The sequence below is a fragment of the Anolis carolinensis genome, chromosome 1 (genome assembly GCF_035594765.1).
Source record: "Anolis carolinensis isolate JA03-04 chromosome 1, rAnoCar3.1.pri, whole genome shotgun sequence".
NCBI classification, from domain to species: domain Eukaryota; kingdom Metazoa; phylum Chordata; class Lepidosauria; order Squamata; family Dactyloidae; genus Anolis; species Anolis carolinensis.
In genome coordinates, this window is record NC_085841.1 from 156536984 (window position 1) to 156553716 (window position 16733).

General features: G+C 39.8%; 1 protein-coding gene across 8 annotated transcripts in view; it reads left to right on the forward strand.

Annotated features, from left to right (window-relative positions):
* The window catches only part of runx2 (RUNX family transcription factor 2), a 250911-nt gene that overhangs the window by 75995 nt on the left and 158183 nt on the right, over nt 1-16733 (forward strand). For all 8 annotated transcript variants that reach the window (XM_062957029.1, XM_062957011.1, XM_008116687.3 and 5 more), the window contains one exon: nt 6897-7053. In XM_062957029.1, the coding sequence (XP_062813099.1) occupies nt 6897-7053 (157 nt within the window). The remainder of the gene's footprint in view (nt 1-6896; nt 7054-16733) is intronic.

Consider the following 16733-nt stretch of genomic DNA (forward strand, 5'->3'; position numbering starts at 1 on the left):
ATACTGTTCAGGTCTAGGGAGGAAAGGCACTGGATTTCTTCGAATAGCAATTTCCCCGGTCACCCATACAACTTGATCCAAAAAGTTCATTGAAGTTTCCTTTCCTTTTTTGCCACAGATTTTGGGGGCAGAGAAGTGTGGAATCTGGCAACTTTAATTCACTTTCAGGCTAGAATACATTTTACTCTTCTCCCTTGAAATGCTGAGGTCTTTGCCTTCAGCCTGATTACAATCAATCGTTCTCTGCCTTAGCTGTACATGATGCAGCTTGCAAGTTGCAGGCAGAGATATTTGATAAACTCCTCTGTGTGTGCATGAACACATTGGTTTTCAGGTATCAAACACATCTTAGTGCTGTATTAGAATCAAAAGGTGTACTGATGGCAGGGTGACATTTTCAATAATTTCAATGGTAATTTGTGCAAGTACAGGAGAGTTTCACTTATCCAACATAAACGGGCCAGCAGAAAATGTTGGATAATAAGGAGGGATTAAGGAAAAGCCTATTAAACGTCAAATTACATTATGATTTTACAAATTAAGCACCAAAACATCATGTTTTACAACAAATCAACAAAAAAAGCAGTTCAACACACGATAACGTTATGTTCTACTGTATACTATAAACCACAATAGTATCAGAACTATAATACAGTAGAGTCTCACTTATCGAACACTCACTTATCCAACATTCTGGATTATCCAACGCATTTTTGTAGTCAATGTTTTCAATACATCGTGATATTTTGGTACTAAATTCGTAAATACAGTAATTACTACATAGCATTACTGCATATTGAACTACTTTTTCTGTCAAATTTGTTGTTAAACATTATGTTTTAGTGCTTAATTTGTAAAATCATAACTTAATTTGATGTGTAATAGGCTTTTCCTTAATCCCTCCTTATTATCCAACATATTCGCTTATCCAATGTTCTGCTGGCCCATTTATGTTGGATAAGTGAGACTCTACTGTACTATCGTTTGTTGCAATGAATGTGCATCACCCTACTTCATTTTGGAATGTTACTAAAGTGGCCTCTGAATTCAAATTTTAAAATATACACAGAAAGGTGATATATACGAATCTATAGCACTCTCACAAATCTATAGCACTTTATCCACTACCTCATGTCTACAATTTTTTATGGTGCACTTTACCCAGTATGTTTTTATAACTTTTCTGTGTTTTAATCATGTTTTATTAAGTTGTTATCTTATCTCTATATGTTAATGTTTATAATTTTATAACTACACTTGTCTTTTTCATTTGATGTGTTTTACTTCGTTATTGTTTTTACCTGGGCATGACCCCATGTAAGCCGCCCTGAGTCCCTTCGGGGAGATGGTGGTGGGGTATAAAAATAAAGTTATTATTATTATTATTATTATTAAGTTATTATATACCAGTTATAAATTTTAAAGGAATATAGAGATCATTTAAATAATAAACTGACTGTATTTTTATACTTTTTCCATTTGATGGTTTGATGAACAGCACAAAAATGCAACTGTAGTAAATATTTTACGTGTACCTATTTATATAGTATAAACAAAAAATGGCTAAGGTGTCAAATCATAATAACCAAATCTGTGAAGCAGTTCCCTTATCTATTGGTAGGAGGCAAATGTAGACTTCATCTTGCATAGTGTAATGCTGCTGTGTACTTTCCTTAGACTGTAGCATGGCAGTGCAAGTAATAATTAGAAAGTGGGTTAGATTTTAGAAAATCCCCTATGTGCCCAATGACAAAAGGTTAGAGACTTCTATGGAAGCAGAGTCCTCTGAAAGAATCAAGACAGATTTTAAGGACATATATTTAGGACCTGTTATATTTCTGCGGGTTTTTTTAAAAATAAAAAACTCCAGAATGCTGAAAAAACATATCACATGTAGAAAAATAAATACTCTACTTGAAATAAATCTTGTGAAGTATGTTGAGTATGAATGGATTTATTTGTAATGATACATGCATTTAAAAGCAATGCCATATAATTGTAATTTAATAAAATTTGAGTTGAAAATGCATGCTGATCTAATGGTAAAGAAGATAAATTACAGCAGAAACTTATTTTCCTGGGTTTAAGATGATTAATAACATTTTAAGCAATGTGTTTAACTGTTATCATGGCTCAGTTATCCTGCTCTTGGTTATTAATGTGAAATATCCCATTTATCAGCCTTTATGGAAAAGTAAATGTCCCTTTTTTCTGAAGAAAATGATTTTCTGAAGAATTTTAATTAGCGGGTTTCTGTGAGTTTTCCGGCTGTATGGTCATGTTCCAGAAGCATTCTCTCCTGACATTTCACCCACATCTATGGCAGGCATCCTCAGAGGTTGTGAGGTCTGTTGGAAACTAGGCAAGTGGTTTATATATCTATGGAATGTCCAGGGTGGGAGAAAGAACTCCTGTCTGTTGGAGGCAAGTGTGAATGTGGCAACTGGCCTCTTTGATTAGTATTGAATAGCCTTGCAGCGCCAAATCTTGGCTGCTTTGAAGCAGCTAACACCTCCTAAAAAAAGGATTCCCCAGGCAAGAAGCAGCCAGGCTTTGAAGCTGCAAGGCTATTCAATGCTAATCAAGGAGGCCAATTGGAACATTCAAACAAAGAAGACTTTTTTCTCCTACCCTAGATATTTATAGATAACATTTTAAGTACAGTAGAGTCTCACTTATCCAACGTTCTGGATTATCCAACACATTTTTGTAGTCAATGTTTTCAATACATCGTGATATTTTGGTACTAAATTTGTAAATACAGTAATTACTACATAGCATTACTGCGTATTGAACTACTTTTTCTGTCAAATTTGTTGTTAAACATGATGTTTTGGTGCTTAATTTGTAAAACCATAACCTAATTTGATGTGTAATAGGCTTTTCCTTAATCCCTCCTTATTGTCCAGCATATTCGCTTATCCAACATTCTGCCGGCCCATTTATGTTGGATAAGTGAGACTATACTGTAGTATGTTTAAATCTACCATAGCTCAGTTGTTGTATAAATCAGCACTATTAGATAAGGCATCTGTTTGTTCACACCACATGAAAGCTATTTAAAAGCACGGATGTAGACAAGAATAAGGCAAAGTGGGACTAGGGCCAATTTATCCACCAATTACTCTTTAATTGTTCTAGATGTGGCACGAAGAGAAGTAACCATTTAGCCCACTGGCAATGGTATCATTCACTTGTTCCTCCGTAGCTTTGATAGAATCCATGGAACCCCAAAATAATTGGCTATAGTAGCATTATGAGTAAATCAGTTTTCCAAACATTTTGTTGACCTTGGCCCCTTACCACATTAAAATCCCACATGATCTGCTTTGAACTGGAATATGTGGCACTGTGGACTCAGATAACCCAGTTCAAAGCAGATATTGCAGTATTTTCTGCCTTGATATTCTGGGTTATATGGCTGCGTGGAAGGGTCCTTAGATATCATTAATAGTGACAAATTGATTTTAAGAAAGCAGAGTGGTAAGAACAAACATATCCACAACTGTTTGATGTAGTAAACTGAACACCAGTTGAATCATTTTCAGTGTCAGGAACACGGCAGTAATTAGGGGTCTGTCAGTTGGTTTAATGGTCTTCAGACTGAAACATGGCATGCAAACAGTAATTACCGCAGTATTCATTTTTTTACTCTAAAAAGCATAATGCAAATCTCTATTTTTTTAAGTTGCAGGTTATTATTACACATTGAACAAAAAGTTTAAAATGTATTTCTAGCCATAACTGGATAAGAACTATTATTAACACAGCATATTTTGAACTGAAGGTACCATATATGCTCATGTATAAGCTGAGCTCGTGTATAAGTTGAGGGCAGAATCTGGGGTCAAAATTACAGATCGCCACTCTGCTCAGAGAAGCAGATGATTCCATTTTTGAGAAGAGTTGACGTCATCCACATTGACCCAGGTTTTGCAGGTTAGAATCATAGAGTTGGAAGAGTCCGCACAGGCCATTTATCCCAACCCCCTGCCATGCAGGAAAAGCACAATCAAAGCACCTGTGATAGATGACCATCCAGCCTTTGTTTAAAAGCCTCCAAGGCTGAGGCAGAGAGTTCCACTGTTTAACAGCTCTTACATTCAGGAAGTTCTTCCTAATGTTCAGGTGGAATCTCCTTTCCTGTAATGTGAACCCATAGATTTTTTTAAAAAAATCTAGATTTATACATGAGTATGCATTGTATGCATTACTGTGTTAAAATTCATCCTAGTGGACAGTGTTAAAGTTAGTACCTTAATATTATTTTAAAAGCATTATCAAATTAATAGTAGTAGTAATAATAATAATAATAATAATAATAATAATAATAATAATAATAATAATAATAAACTTTTATTTATGCCCCGCCACCATCTTCCATAGGGACTTGGGGATCTTACAAATAGCACACAATGGTGCCACACAACATATAAAATACAGTATATTAACATTTAAAACCCATAACATATTTAAAACCAGACATATACAATTAGCAAGACCAATAAAGTCAATAAAATATATCAATAGCCCTTGATTAAAAGATCCATGCAATCCATTTAGCCTTCCTTGGCTAAAGATAGTAGTCTGGCTGCTATCTTAAATGTTATCAAAGGCTCTTTCCAAAAGTGCTGTAATGTGGGGGCTAGTCTAATTTCTTTAGGGAGAGCATTCCAGAGCAGGGGAGCCACCACCGAGAAGGCCCTCTCTCTCGTTCCCACCAACTGCATTTGAGATGGAGTCAGGACCTTGAGGAGAACCTCCCCAGCAGATCTTAGAGCCCGTGCCGGTTCATAGGAGAGATGCGATCACGAAGATAGGCTGGACCTGAACTGTGTAGGGCTTTATAGGTAATAACCTGCACTTTGAATTGAGTTTGGAAACATATCAGCAGCCAGTGGAGCTGCTTCAATAGGGGCGTGGTGTGCTCCCTATAGCTAGCCCCAGTTAGTAACCTGGCTGTCACTCTTTGTACCAATTGCAATTTCCAAGCCATCTTCAAAGGCAGCCCCACCTAAAGTGCATTGCAGTAATCAATTCTAGATGTAACTAAAGCATGGACCATTGTGGCCAGGTCAGACTTTTCGAGGTATGTCAGTCTCAACGCCAAGCTTAAATAACTGGTTAAGACATAATTTGCTTATAGAAAGATTTCTGGCCTGCTGATCTCCATAAGGTTACTGTAACAAAATATATATTCTCCTAACTGATCTTACGGCGCTCCATGCAGTCATGCCGGCCACATGACCTTAGAGGTGTCTATGGACAACGCCGGCTCTTCGGCTTAGAAATGGAGACGAGCACCAACCCCCAGAGTCGGTCACAACTGGACTTAACGTCAGGGGAAAACCTTTACCCTTACCTTAACTGATCTTACGGAGTTAAAGCATTGTGAGAAGAACACCTGGATGCAGCTAATTCAAGAAGCTTGGGCTAAATAAAGTGCAATTCCATTTGTACTTGACAGGAGTAACAGATTCTAACTGACTTTGCTTTTCTCTCTTCTCTGCATTCTGGAAAGTGGCAGGCAACTTCGAATAGTATCAGACAAAGTTTCCTAAAGAAAATTCACTCTTCAGACTTCAAAAAGCTCAATGTTAGCCAAAGCTTCATAACTTCTGAACCTTGTATATTATAATGTTATTATTGCGGGGGAAGGGACTTTACTGAGTGATCAAAGATATTTCCCCACTAAAGATTAAAGATTTAGCATTTTCTCTATCGAAGTTAAGCACTGAGTCTTCCAGTCTTCTACCATCTGAAAGTTTTGTTCCCCTCTTTTTCTTTCTCACCACAAAACTAAGAGCATTTTGTGCACAGACACTACTATCCAGTTTAGAAGTGGGTTAAAATAAACCAATGGTTACCACAGTCTCCAAAGATTGTGGATCGATCGAACCCAGGAACTGCCGTATTTGCGGCTAGACAACCACAGGAAAATGCAGATTTTTTTCCTTAGTAAGTTTGCTGAACTGCACTAATGCACATATTAATGTTCATTCAGGATCAGTATTGGACCATGGCACTGCATGAGTTCTCATGAGAATCATGTAACTTCTGCTTCCAGGGGAGTAATGTGTCACTTGCAAGTCCTTGCTTACCTACAGCCAGTTGAGTTTTGGTGTTTTTTAAAGTGCTTCAGTACCTTCAGTGTCTTTATAAGCACTGGGTTTGAGCCATGCATAGGTTATACTATGGTCAGCTGTAGTGCATTGTCTGGCTTATTCTGATGGGTTTTTTAATGTGCTGTTTCTGGTTTGATGTGCGCTGCAGCACACATTGGGGTTTATGTTATGTGAACACCCCACGCTCGAGCTGGCTTCAAACTGCATTATATAGTCACTATAGCAGGGCCCTTCATCCTTTTTTACTTACAGTGATGGTCTTAGATGGTATTGGTTGAGCAGCTGGATGGGCATGCAAGAGACTGAGCAAGTGGGTGGTTGGTCCTGTATCCTGGTGTTGCCATGTCATCTTGGCAACACCTGCATTGCTACGTGCTGCAACATGGTAATATCCTGATTTGCCTTTATGCTAATCCAGTTTAGGTGGTTGAATTATTGCTGCAACAGTGGTGTGGAGTGCTAATATATCTTGTTAATGCCCCCATTCGTTTGACAACAATGTCTGTACATAGGGTTCTACCTCATGCAGAACAAGAGAGAGGATCCTAACTATTTATATGGGCTCACCAATAGCTGCAACCCACATGTAGCAAGACAACATCCAAGAAAGATCTAGCAGTGTGGTTAATGGGCATAGCTCCATTGTCCTACTTCATGTGGTGACCGTTTGTATGATTTGAACACAAGATATTTTCTCAAAAATCAAAGGTGGGTTTCAAATTAAGAGCCACTTAATTTGAAGAGGTTATTATTGTGCTTTTTCTTTCACAGGTGGTGGCCTTAGGAGAAGTCCCTGATGGGACTGTGGTCACCGTCATGGCTGGAAATGATGAAAACTATTCTGCCGAACTCAGGAATGCCTCTGCTGTAATGAAGAACCAAGTGGCACGGTTTAATGACCTGAGATTTGTGGGCAGAAGTGGAAGAGGTACATCATTACATTATGTAGTTGTTAAATCACCAAATGAAAAATTTTAAACAAGATCAAAGTTTGGGAGAAGATATTTGCAAAAGAACCAGTTCCTCATTTTGTTGACACTACCAAATAAGTACATAAAGGAGGACCCCCCCCCCCCCCGGTAGATGCTGTTGCTTTTAATGATTTTAAAATGGTGATTAGTAAATGAGTACATTAGTAAACACTTTTATTAGCTATGTCAAATCAAATCAATTTGATTTGTAAAATCCCACCTCACAATCATCCACCTATATCCAGACATAACTTGACAGGCAGTTGTCACCCACAGGACCTTTTCATCAGTCACCCTTAGACTGTGAAATGACCTACCAGAAGAGCGTTGATAACTAAATGAGCTGTCAGAATTTAAAATAAAATTAAAGTCTTGTCTTTTCTGGCAGGCCTTACCAGTCAATTTTAAACTATTAATTTTAACTACAAATATAAACTCTGAAACAAAAAAGGGTCCTTTGTCCCTCCCCATAATTTCCCATTCCCTACCAACACAGAATAAAAATAGTCCCCAGAGGCATGAAAAACACAGATTTTCCCCCACAAAAAAAGTCATTGATTTATTTTAAACTTTCTAGAATTCTCCATTTGTTTATCCCAGTCCAATCTCAATTTTTTTGATAAGTCAAACCATCCTTAAGGTAACAATATGTTCATTTAATTTTAACATGCTTCTCCACTGAAATGGGCTCTCAAAAGATCCATGTAGGCTTCCTCTGTGCAGATTTTCTCTTTTACACAGGTTTTGTCTGTGCTTTTCCTGCATAGCAGGGGGTTGGACTAGATTACCTATGTGGTCTCTCCCAACTCTATGAGTCTTTTTGGGACAATATGAAAATCTTCCTCCTTGTAATGTTGTATAGGATTATTTGTTTTTCCTCATTCTGAAGGTGAATTTGTATCCAGTTGTCTGTAGCCACCTTGTGTACATACACGGTGTGTTTATGGAAGCCTGATTGTTCAAATGTTGGCTCTCCTTTAGGAGTTTTATCTATGTTGCACACCTGCCTCAAGCCATGAAGAGAGGCAGGTAAGAAATAAAAATATTTTTATTATAATACTAGCTTAGGTAACTGGCGATGCCCGGGCTAGGGAATTTGTAAGGATACATATTAGAAATAGTCATTGTTTGGTTTTTGATTTTATGAATGGTCTCATTAGAAAATGTATTACAATGTGGGTAAGCTGCAACTCCCAAAAGTATTCTCAAACCAGATTTTCTCTTGTAATGGCCCATAAACATCATTTTGCTGGTGCTTTGGTTTCCTTTCTATAAGCCCTTGGAAAACTAATCTTAGAGAATTTTGAACTTCCATTCTCTACTTAGGACTGCTAAAAATTGATGGTGAGGGAACTCATGTAGATGCCTACAATAGCTGTGATGTGTTTGTGTTCTTGCTGAAGAGTCTGAATTACTAGCCCTCTTAGAAGAGAAGGTGCCATGTTTTGAGGTCCATGTATCCACACTTCAACATATTAGGGAGGAAGAGGTTGCCTTGGACTCAGTAGAGCAGACTGTCTTGCAGAAAAAGCACACAGGCAGTGTCTCTGAGGAGGAGGTCACTCCATCAACACAGGAAGTAGATACTTGGAGGAAAGTGACACATAAAAATAGAAGAACCAGGAATAATTCTGAGATGTGGCAGCTAAAGAATCTATATGAAGCTTTCTCCAACATCAGTGATAATGCAGATTCAGGGAATGTGCAAATGCCCTTGGAAAAGATAACACATGAAATGGCACCTGCTAAACTTCCAATAAGACATGTGATGGTAGTATGGGACTCTCTGCTGAGAGAAATAGAAGCAGTGGAAGCAGTGGTTTGTAGACAGGATGATTTGAGAGGTGTGCTAGAGGTTTGTTGGCATAGGGTGGAAGCCTATTATTATTATTATTATTAGTAGTAGTAGTAGTAGAAGAAGTAGTAGTAATAGTAGTAGTTGCAGTAATTACATCCTGCTTTTTCTCTCTGAAACAAGACTCAAAATGGCTAACAATAAAAATCATATCAATGAGGAAATCAAAACCTAAAGCTTATAAACATTAAAATAGAATTAACTATATTACTATTAAAATACTTAGTTAAAACCAATAAAACCATTAAAATCTATTGAACTACATAAAAACCAGCTCCCCTTGACCCAGTCTTAAAACCTTTTTTTCTTTAAAATCCTGCCTGAAAAGAAAAGCTTTAATTATAAACTGATTGCTATAGTGGTGGGACTGAGAGAAGGGCCTCTCCTGTGGATCACAGAGCCTGGGCAGGTTCATACAGGGAAACATGATCTGCCAAATAGCTAGGGCTTCATAGGTCATAACAAACACTTTGAATTGTGCCCAGAAACAGACTGGGGGCCACTAGAGCTTTTACAACAGGGAAGTTGTGTACTCCCTGTCACTAGCCCTGGTTAGTAATCTGGTCGCTGCTCTTGGGACTGGGAGTTTCCGAACACCCTTCAGAGGCATCCCTATGTAGCGTGCATTACAGTAATCCAAGTGGGATGTATCACCATGGCCTTATCTGGCATCTCAAGGAATGGGAGAAGTTGTCACACAAGCCTTAAATATGCAAAGGCACTCCTGACCACTGCAGAAACCTGTTCCTCTAGGTTCAACATTTGAGTCTAAGAGTACTGTGTCTTCAGGGGAGATTGTAACCCCATCTAACACAGTCCGAATCCATATTCCCTAATCTGTCAATTGACTGACCAGGAGCACCTCTGTTTTACCTGGATTAAGCTTCAGTCTTTTTGCCCTTATCCAGTCCATTACTGACAGCAGGCACTGGTTTAGAACCACCTTAGCTTTAGGTGGTAATTAGCAGAGTTGGGTGTCATCTGCATATAGATGGCTTGGCATTCCAAAACTATGGATGATGTCTTTTAGGTTTTTATGCAGTTGTTAAACACCATGGGGACAAAACAGAGAGACCCCACAGACCAATGGCCATTGGGGGGGGGGGCAGTTCGAACAGGAGTTCCCCATCATTGCTTTCTGGGTGATTCAACAGTGCCTCCAAATCCCATCCCAGAAAGACAACCCAGAAGGATACCATAGTTGATGGTATTGAAAGCTGCTGAGAGGTTCTAAAGTGCAAAATGAGCTCAGGCTTGCCAGGGACATAAAAAACAACAAAAAAGGCTTTTTTGCTTATGTTGGTAGAAAAAGGAAGAAAAAGGAGACGATAGGGCCACTGCAAGGAGAAGATGGGGTGATGGCGACAGGGGACAGGGAAAAGGCAGAACTGCTTAATGCCTTCTTTGCCTCGGTCTTCTCACAAAAAGAAAGCCATCTTCAACCTCAGCAACATGGAAAGGACGAAGGATTGGGGGAAATCCAACCCCAAATAGGGAAACAAGTTGTCCAGGAACACCTGGCCTCTCTAAACGAATTCAAGTCCCCAGGGCCAGATCAGCTACATCCAAGAGTATTGAAGGAACTAGCGGAAGTTATTTCAGAACCACTGGCAAATATCTTCGAGAGTTCTTGGAGAATAGGAGAAGTCCCAGAAGATTGGAGAGGGGCGAATGTGGTCCCTATCTTCAAGAAGGGAAAAAAGAACAACGCAAACAATTACCGTCCAGTCAGCCTCACATCGATACCAGGCAAGATTCTGGAAAAGATCATTAAGGAAGTGGTCTGCAAACACTTAGAAACAAATGCGGTCATTGCTAATAGTCAACACGGATTTACCAAAAACAAGTCATGCCAGACTAATCTGATCTCTTTTTTCGATAGAGTTACGAGTTGGGTCGATACAGGGAATGCTGTGGATGTAGCGTACCTGGATTTCAGTAAGGCCTTCGACAAAGTCCCCCACGACCCTCTGGCAAACAAACTACTAAAATGTGGGCTAGACAAAACTACGGTTAGGTGGATCTGTAATTGGCTAAGCGAACGAACCCAAAGGATGCTCACCAATGCGTCGTCTTCATCTTGGAAAGAAGTCACGAGTGGAGTGCCGCAGGGCTCCGTCCTGGGCCCGGTTCTGTTCAACATCTTTATTAACGACTTAGACGAAGGGTTAGAAAGCACGATCATCAAGTTTGCAGACGACACCAAACTGGGAAGGATAGCTAACACTCCAGAAGACAGGAGCAGAATTCAAAACGATCTTGACAGACTAGAGAGATGGGCCGAAACTAACAAAATGAAGTTCAACAGGGACAAATGCAAGATACTTCACTTCGGCAGAAAAAATGGAAATCAAAGATACAGAATGGGGGACATACAGTGTGTGCGAAAAAGACCTTGGAGTCCTCATGGACAACCAGTTAAACATGAGCCGGCAGCTAAAAAAGCCAACGGGATTCTGGCCTGCATCAATAGGGGAATAGCGTCTAGATCCAGGGAAGTCCTGCTCCCCCTCTATTCTGCCTTGGTCAGACCACACCTGGAATACTGTGTCCAATTCTGGGCACCGCAGTTGAAGGGAGATGTTGACAAGGTGGAAAGCGTCCAGAGGAGGGCGACTAAAATTATCAAGGGTCTGGAGAACAAGCCCTATGAGGAGCGGGTTAAAGAACTGGGCATGTTTAGCCTGCAGAAGAGAAGGCTGAGAGGAGACATGATAGCCATGTACAAATACGTGAGGGGAAGTCATAGGGAGGAGGGAGCAAGCTTGTTTTTCCCTTGAAGACCAATTTGTAATAGTCCTCTGACCTCTTGAAACAGCTCAGTTGAGCGGTTCTTTGCAGATGCAATGCTGGCAGCAAAATGATTTGAAATATAAATTAAGACAAAGATCTTCAATTCAAAGGAGTTTTGCAATGTTTGAAATCTGATTATGTCTAAATATTTACAGTATGGCCCTCATACTTCCAGGACCACTTTCATCTACTGGCATTTGACAAAATATGCCTTTTAAAGAATTTTCTAGGTCTTCCAGGCAATTCTACAATATGCTTCTGCTGGAAGTTGCCATAGAGTTGAGCTGGAGGACCTAGAACATTTCTAGAGAGGAATATAGTTCTGCTAATCTTACTTAATCTGGCTTTTAGTTTGTGCTCTTGGAATTCAGAGCTGATCCACAAGAAGGATTAGATGGCAGTCTTATTTTGCTCTATTTGTTGTCGAAGGCTTTCATGGCTTTCATGGCTTTCATGCTTGTGCTGTTGCTTCAAGACTTAGTGTGGATTGCTGCCATCCCTGTATCTTTGCTGGGCTCCTGCTAGGAGAAATGAATGAATGTCACCCTGGTGGGATGCTCTGAGAGACTTGGGGATAAGTTTGAGGAAAAAAGTCAGATCCAGAGGAGAAGGTGAGCTAGCTCAAGGCCCATCCAGACAGGCCCATATCCCAGGTTCTGTCTCTGTTTTACCAGAGCCATCCGGACAACGCTTCTGGTAAAACTGAATTAATTAGGAACAAGTCAAGGTTTCCTTGGTTTGTTCCGAATTAATTAAATACCTGGTAGGATCCGGATCTTAAGATCCAGGTCTTACCAGGTGTAGGCCCTGTAGGAATTTGACCCAAGGACTATATCAGGTGGTTCCCAGGTCCAATCCACACAGCCATCTGCTATATAGTGCAGTTTCATAATTCACTTTAACTGCATTGAACAGCATTATGTGGCAGCGCAGACTCATATAATTCAATGTAGTTAAACCACAATATGAAACTTTCTTGTCGAAGGCTTTCATGGCTGGGATCACAGGGTTGTTGTGTGTTTTCCAGGCAGTATGGCCATGTTCCAGAAGTATTATTTCCTGACGTTTCGCCCACATCTATGGCAGGCATCCTCAGAGGTTGTGAGGTATATGGAGAAAAGCAAGGAAGGTTTATATATCTGTGGAAGATCCTAGGTGGGGAAAATAATTCTTGTCTGCTGGAGACCAGTGTGGATGTTGTAATTAATCACCTTGATTAGCATTAACTGGCCTTCCCAGCTTCACCTTCTGGCCTGGGGGAATCCTTTGTTCAGGGTCGTTAGCTGCCCCTGATTAATTCATGTCTGGAATTCTTCTGTGAATGAAACTGCATTATATACCAGTGCAGATGTGGTCTGAGATTCTCTCCCACTCATAACTCCCAAAAATGAGAATATCTCTCAGATCAATATGAACAAAATATATCAAAGGTGATAGTGTACTTTACAAACTCTCAATGTATTTATTTCAGAAATGTCAGAGGAAAACAATGAGATTGTGTGCAGTCTTCATATGTTGGCGTTCCAGAATTGGCTATTTTCCCAAACAGCAGTTCTTATATTAAAAAAGAAAGAAAGAATGGGGAGGGGAGAGACAGACATAACTGCTTGCAGATTTTTCACGCATGGAAGATGAAGAAAGCTTCCTTTGATGAAGTGTAATTATGTCCAACAGTTGACCCCCTCCTCCTATATTGCTTATGATCTTAATGGAAGAAAGTAGAGTTTTCCTTTGAAGCAGCCGGGATTTGGTAGAAGATCTGAAATGCCAGCTCCACTCTGATGCCAGTAACAGGATGGAGAAATTGGTCCAGACTTGTCTCAGACACAGAGCAGAGAGCAAGCAAAAAAAAAGTTAGCATTAATGATGGATTTTTATAATACTGCTTAAAATAGCAGGTATGGAAACAGTAGTAGCAAACAGGAGCTCATATGCAATGCCCACAGCAAGAATCTGTATAGTTTGTAATATTACTGAAATTAAGGGGCTAGGTAACATTATGAAACACATATGTAGGACTGGGTCCAGTGCTCCTATACTGCTGGTAGAATAGCTTTTATTATTGGAGGGGAGTTGCTCCTCCTACAAGCCCATAAAGCGTCCCTAGAGGGCTGAGACCCCATTTACACTGCCATATAAAACCCAGATTATCTGAACTGCATTATATTAGTCTACACTGCCATATAATCCAGTTCAAAGCAGATAATCTGGATTTTATATGGCAGAGCAGATTTTCAAGTGCTAGACAGGAGGAGAATGTGAAGGGGGGGGTGCTACTGCACTTCGCAGAATGATAGAATCATAGAATTGGAAGAGGCTGCAAGTGCCACCTTCTCCAAGACCCAGCCAAGCACTCCCAAAATAGGGTCTCCCCTCCACTAGTGAGTCTATTCTACTGTCAAACAGGCTTACTATAAACTCTGTCTTCCTAAATGTTTAGATGAAGCCTTATTTCTTGTAATTTGAAAATAAGCGTGTTTAATCTTCCACATAACATCCCTTCAGGTATTCAGGTAAGCGTGCCTTCTATTTTATTCCATTGTTAAAGTCATTGATAAAGATGTTGAATAGCATGGAGCTCAGGACTAGTCACTTCTCTCCAGAATGAAGATAAACTCAGTGGTTTTGGTCTTTCAACCAGTTACAGTAGCACTGTCAAGTCAACATTTTGCCAGTTTGTCTTAGGTTCCATCTACACTGGCGTATAATGCAGACCATAATGCAGTTTAACTGCATTATATGACAATTTACTCATATAATGCAGTTCAATGTAGTTTAACTGTTTAAGGAAACTGCATTATATGGCAGTCTAGATTGGGACTAAGGCCCAAGTGTAGACTCCTGTTCTGCAGTTCTGCACAGTTAAACTGCATTATATAAGTTTACACTAATGATATAATGCAGTTTCAAACTGCATCATATGGCAGTGTAGATGAGGCCCATGGCTGCTTCTAAACAGACATGTAATTCTAATCAGAATATGGATTATAGAGATCCAGTTCCCTTCCAGGTGCCTCCGTAGACACCCCAGGAAGCAGCAAAAGAGTCCACACAGATCCACTAACTGTGGATCAATCCAAACCCAGGATTCCTCCCCCCCGCCCATACCTTCTCAGGGAGACTCACTTATAAAAACACAGCTTCCCAGCACTTGACTGAGCAAGGAAGAGCAGTGAAATCGAGCATTCTCATGGGAAAACTTGCCAGGGTGGAGGTGTTTGTTTACCTTTCAGTCAAGCAGTGCATTTGTTTTTTCTCTCTGACTCTCCAGTGTTAGCCCTGTTTACATGAATGCTCTGCATCTGGCATTCGGCTGCCTCTTATCCTGCATTTATACATAGGACGTATTCACAGATTTTATGTCTTGATCTGGAATTTATGGTGAGGTTTCTATATCATATTGTTTCTGACTGAATTAATGTTAAAGATCATATTGGGAAAACATTTTCTACACACTTCAACCTCAAGTTGGCTTCAAGCTGAATTTCAGTGGCTGTGTAGAATTAATGCAGTTTGATACTGTTGTGACTGCCATGACTCAATGCTATGGCATCATGGAACTTGCCGTCTGGTAAAGCACCAGCACTTTTGGCAAATAAGGCTTGTCAAACTACAACTCACATGATTCTATGATAATTGAACCATGATAAATAAAGTGGTATCAAACTGCATTCATTCTGCAATGTAGATGCAGCCTTTTCCTTTTCTTTCCTTTTGACCTTTCTAAGCTAGTTTTTATATTTTTATTTCTAATTAGAGTTGCAGTGTCTATATAACTATGCTTTACCTTCCCTGCACTATCTTCTGTGCTTTCATTTAGAACCTCTGGTCTCTGAACACTTTAACAATGTGAAAATACACCTGTTTTCCTATTCTAATCTGGACTTGCAAATGTCTGGAGAAGCCTGCCTATGTTCACCAGTTGCTAAATGTAGTTGCTGACTGCTCTACACACCATTTCTGCCAGGGACCAACTCTAGCCTGTAGAAATACTGCATCAATAGCCAGAGGATGGTAGATTGCCCTTAATGAATAGATTGGCAGGACTTTGAGAATATTCATAGTGCCTTTCCATTTGCCAAGGAAATTGGCAAATTACACCTCTAGTCACAAGTTGCTTTTCCTCTCCTGAAACACACACACAGGGCCATTCCACACTGGCCTAAAACCGGGAGGAACTGGATATTTTAACCCAGTTCCTTCCAGGGTTTTGTCCTCAACCCAAACCCCGGACCTTCCCTCGGGGATGGCTAGATGCCCTCCTGGGTCAACCTTTGATACACGAAAATCAAGTGTCAAGAAATGGGGGTAAGGAGGGAAATCCCTCCTCCCTCCATGTCCTGATGCATCATTTATTGCACATTTGAGAGGCTCTCCGGAGGGGTTTCCTCAAATAACCAGGAGCCCAAAGAACCAGGATCGCTGTATCTTTAGCCTATATATAGCATAGGGAAGGGTTAGCATTCCTGTGGTGTTTGTTTTGCTGTCTGTGCCCCTGTTCACAAGATATTATTTCACTTTCCGTCCCTATGATAACTGGATTTTGAAAAATTTGGTTTGTTTTGGAAATAAGGATTGGTGAGAAACCTTCAATGGAGACACTTTTCCCCATGATAATTCTTCCAGGAGCAAATTTCCTTTCCTAGGAGTAGATTTCTCTCACTCCCTGTTGTCTCACTCCTGTTCTTAAGTATGAGTAGTGTGTAAGTCGGATGTTTGTAATTTGGGGACTATCTGTACTTCCTTGTGCAACAGTTTTACTTTAGAGCACAACAAATTTGGTATATTGTGGTTGTGGATGAATACTTCAGTGCAACATCAGGACATTGAGATCTGCAATTAATCATAACAAGATTTGACTGAGAAATGTATACCATATGGAGAGTGATTTGGTACTTCCAGGCTAATTTCTTCCTTCAATATTAAATATGCCAGATCTATCTGTTATAGAGTCAACTTCAGTCAAATGTGTTAATGACAAAGAATGTC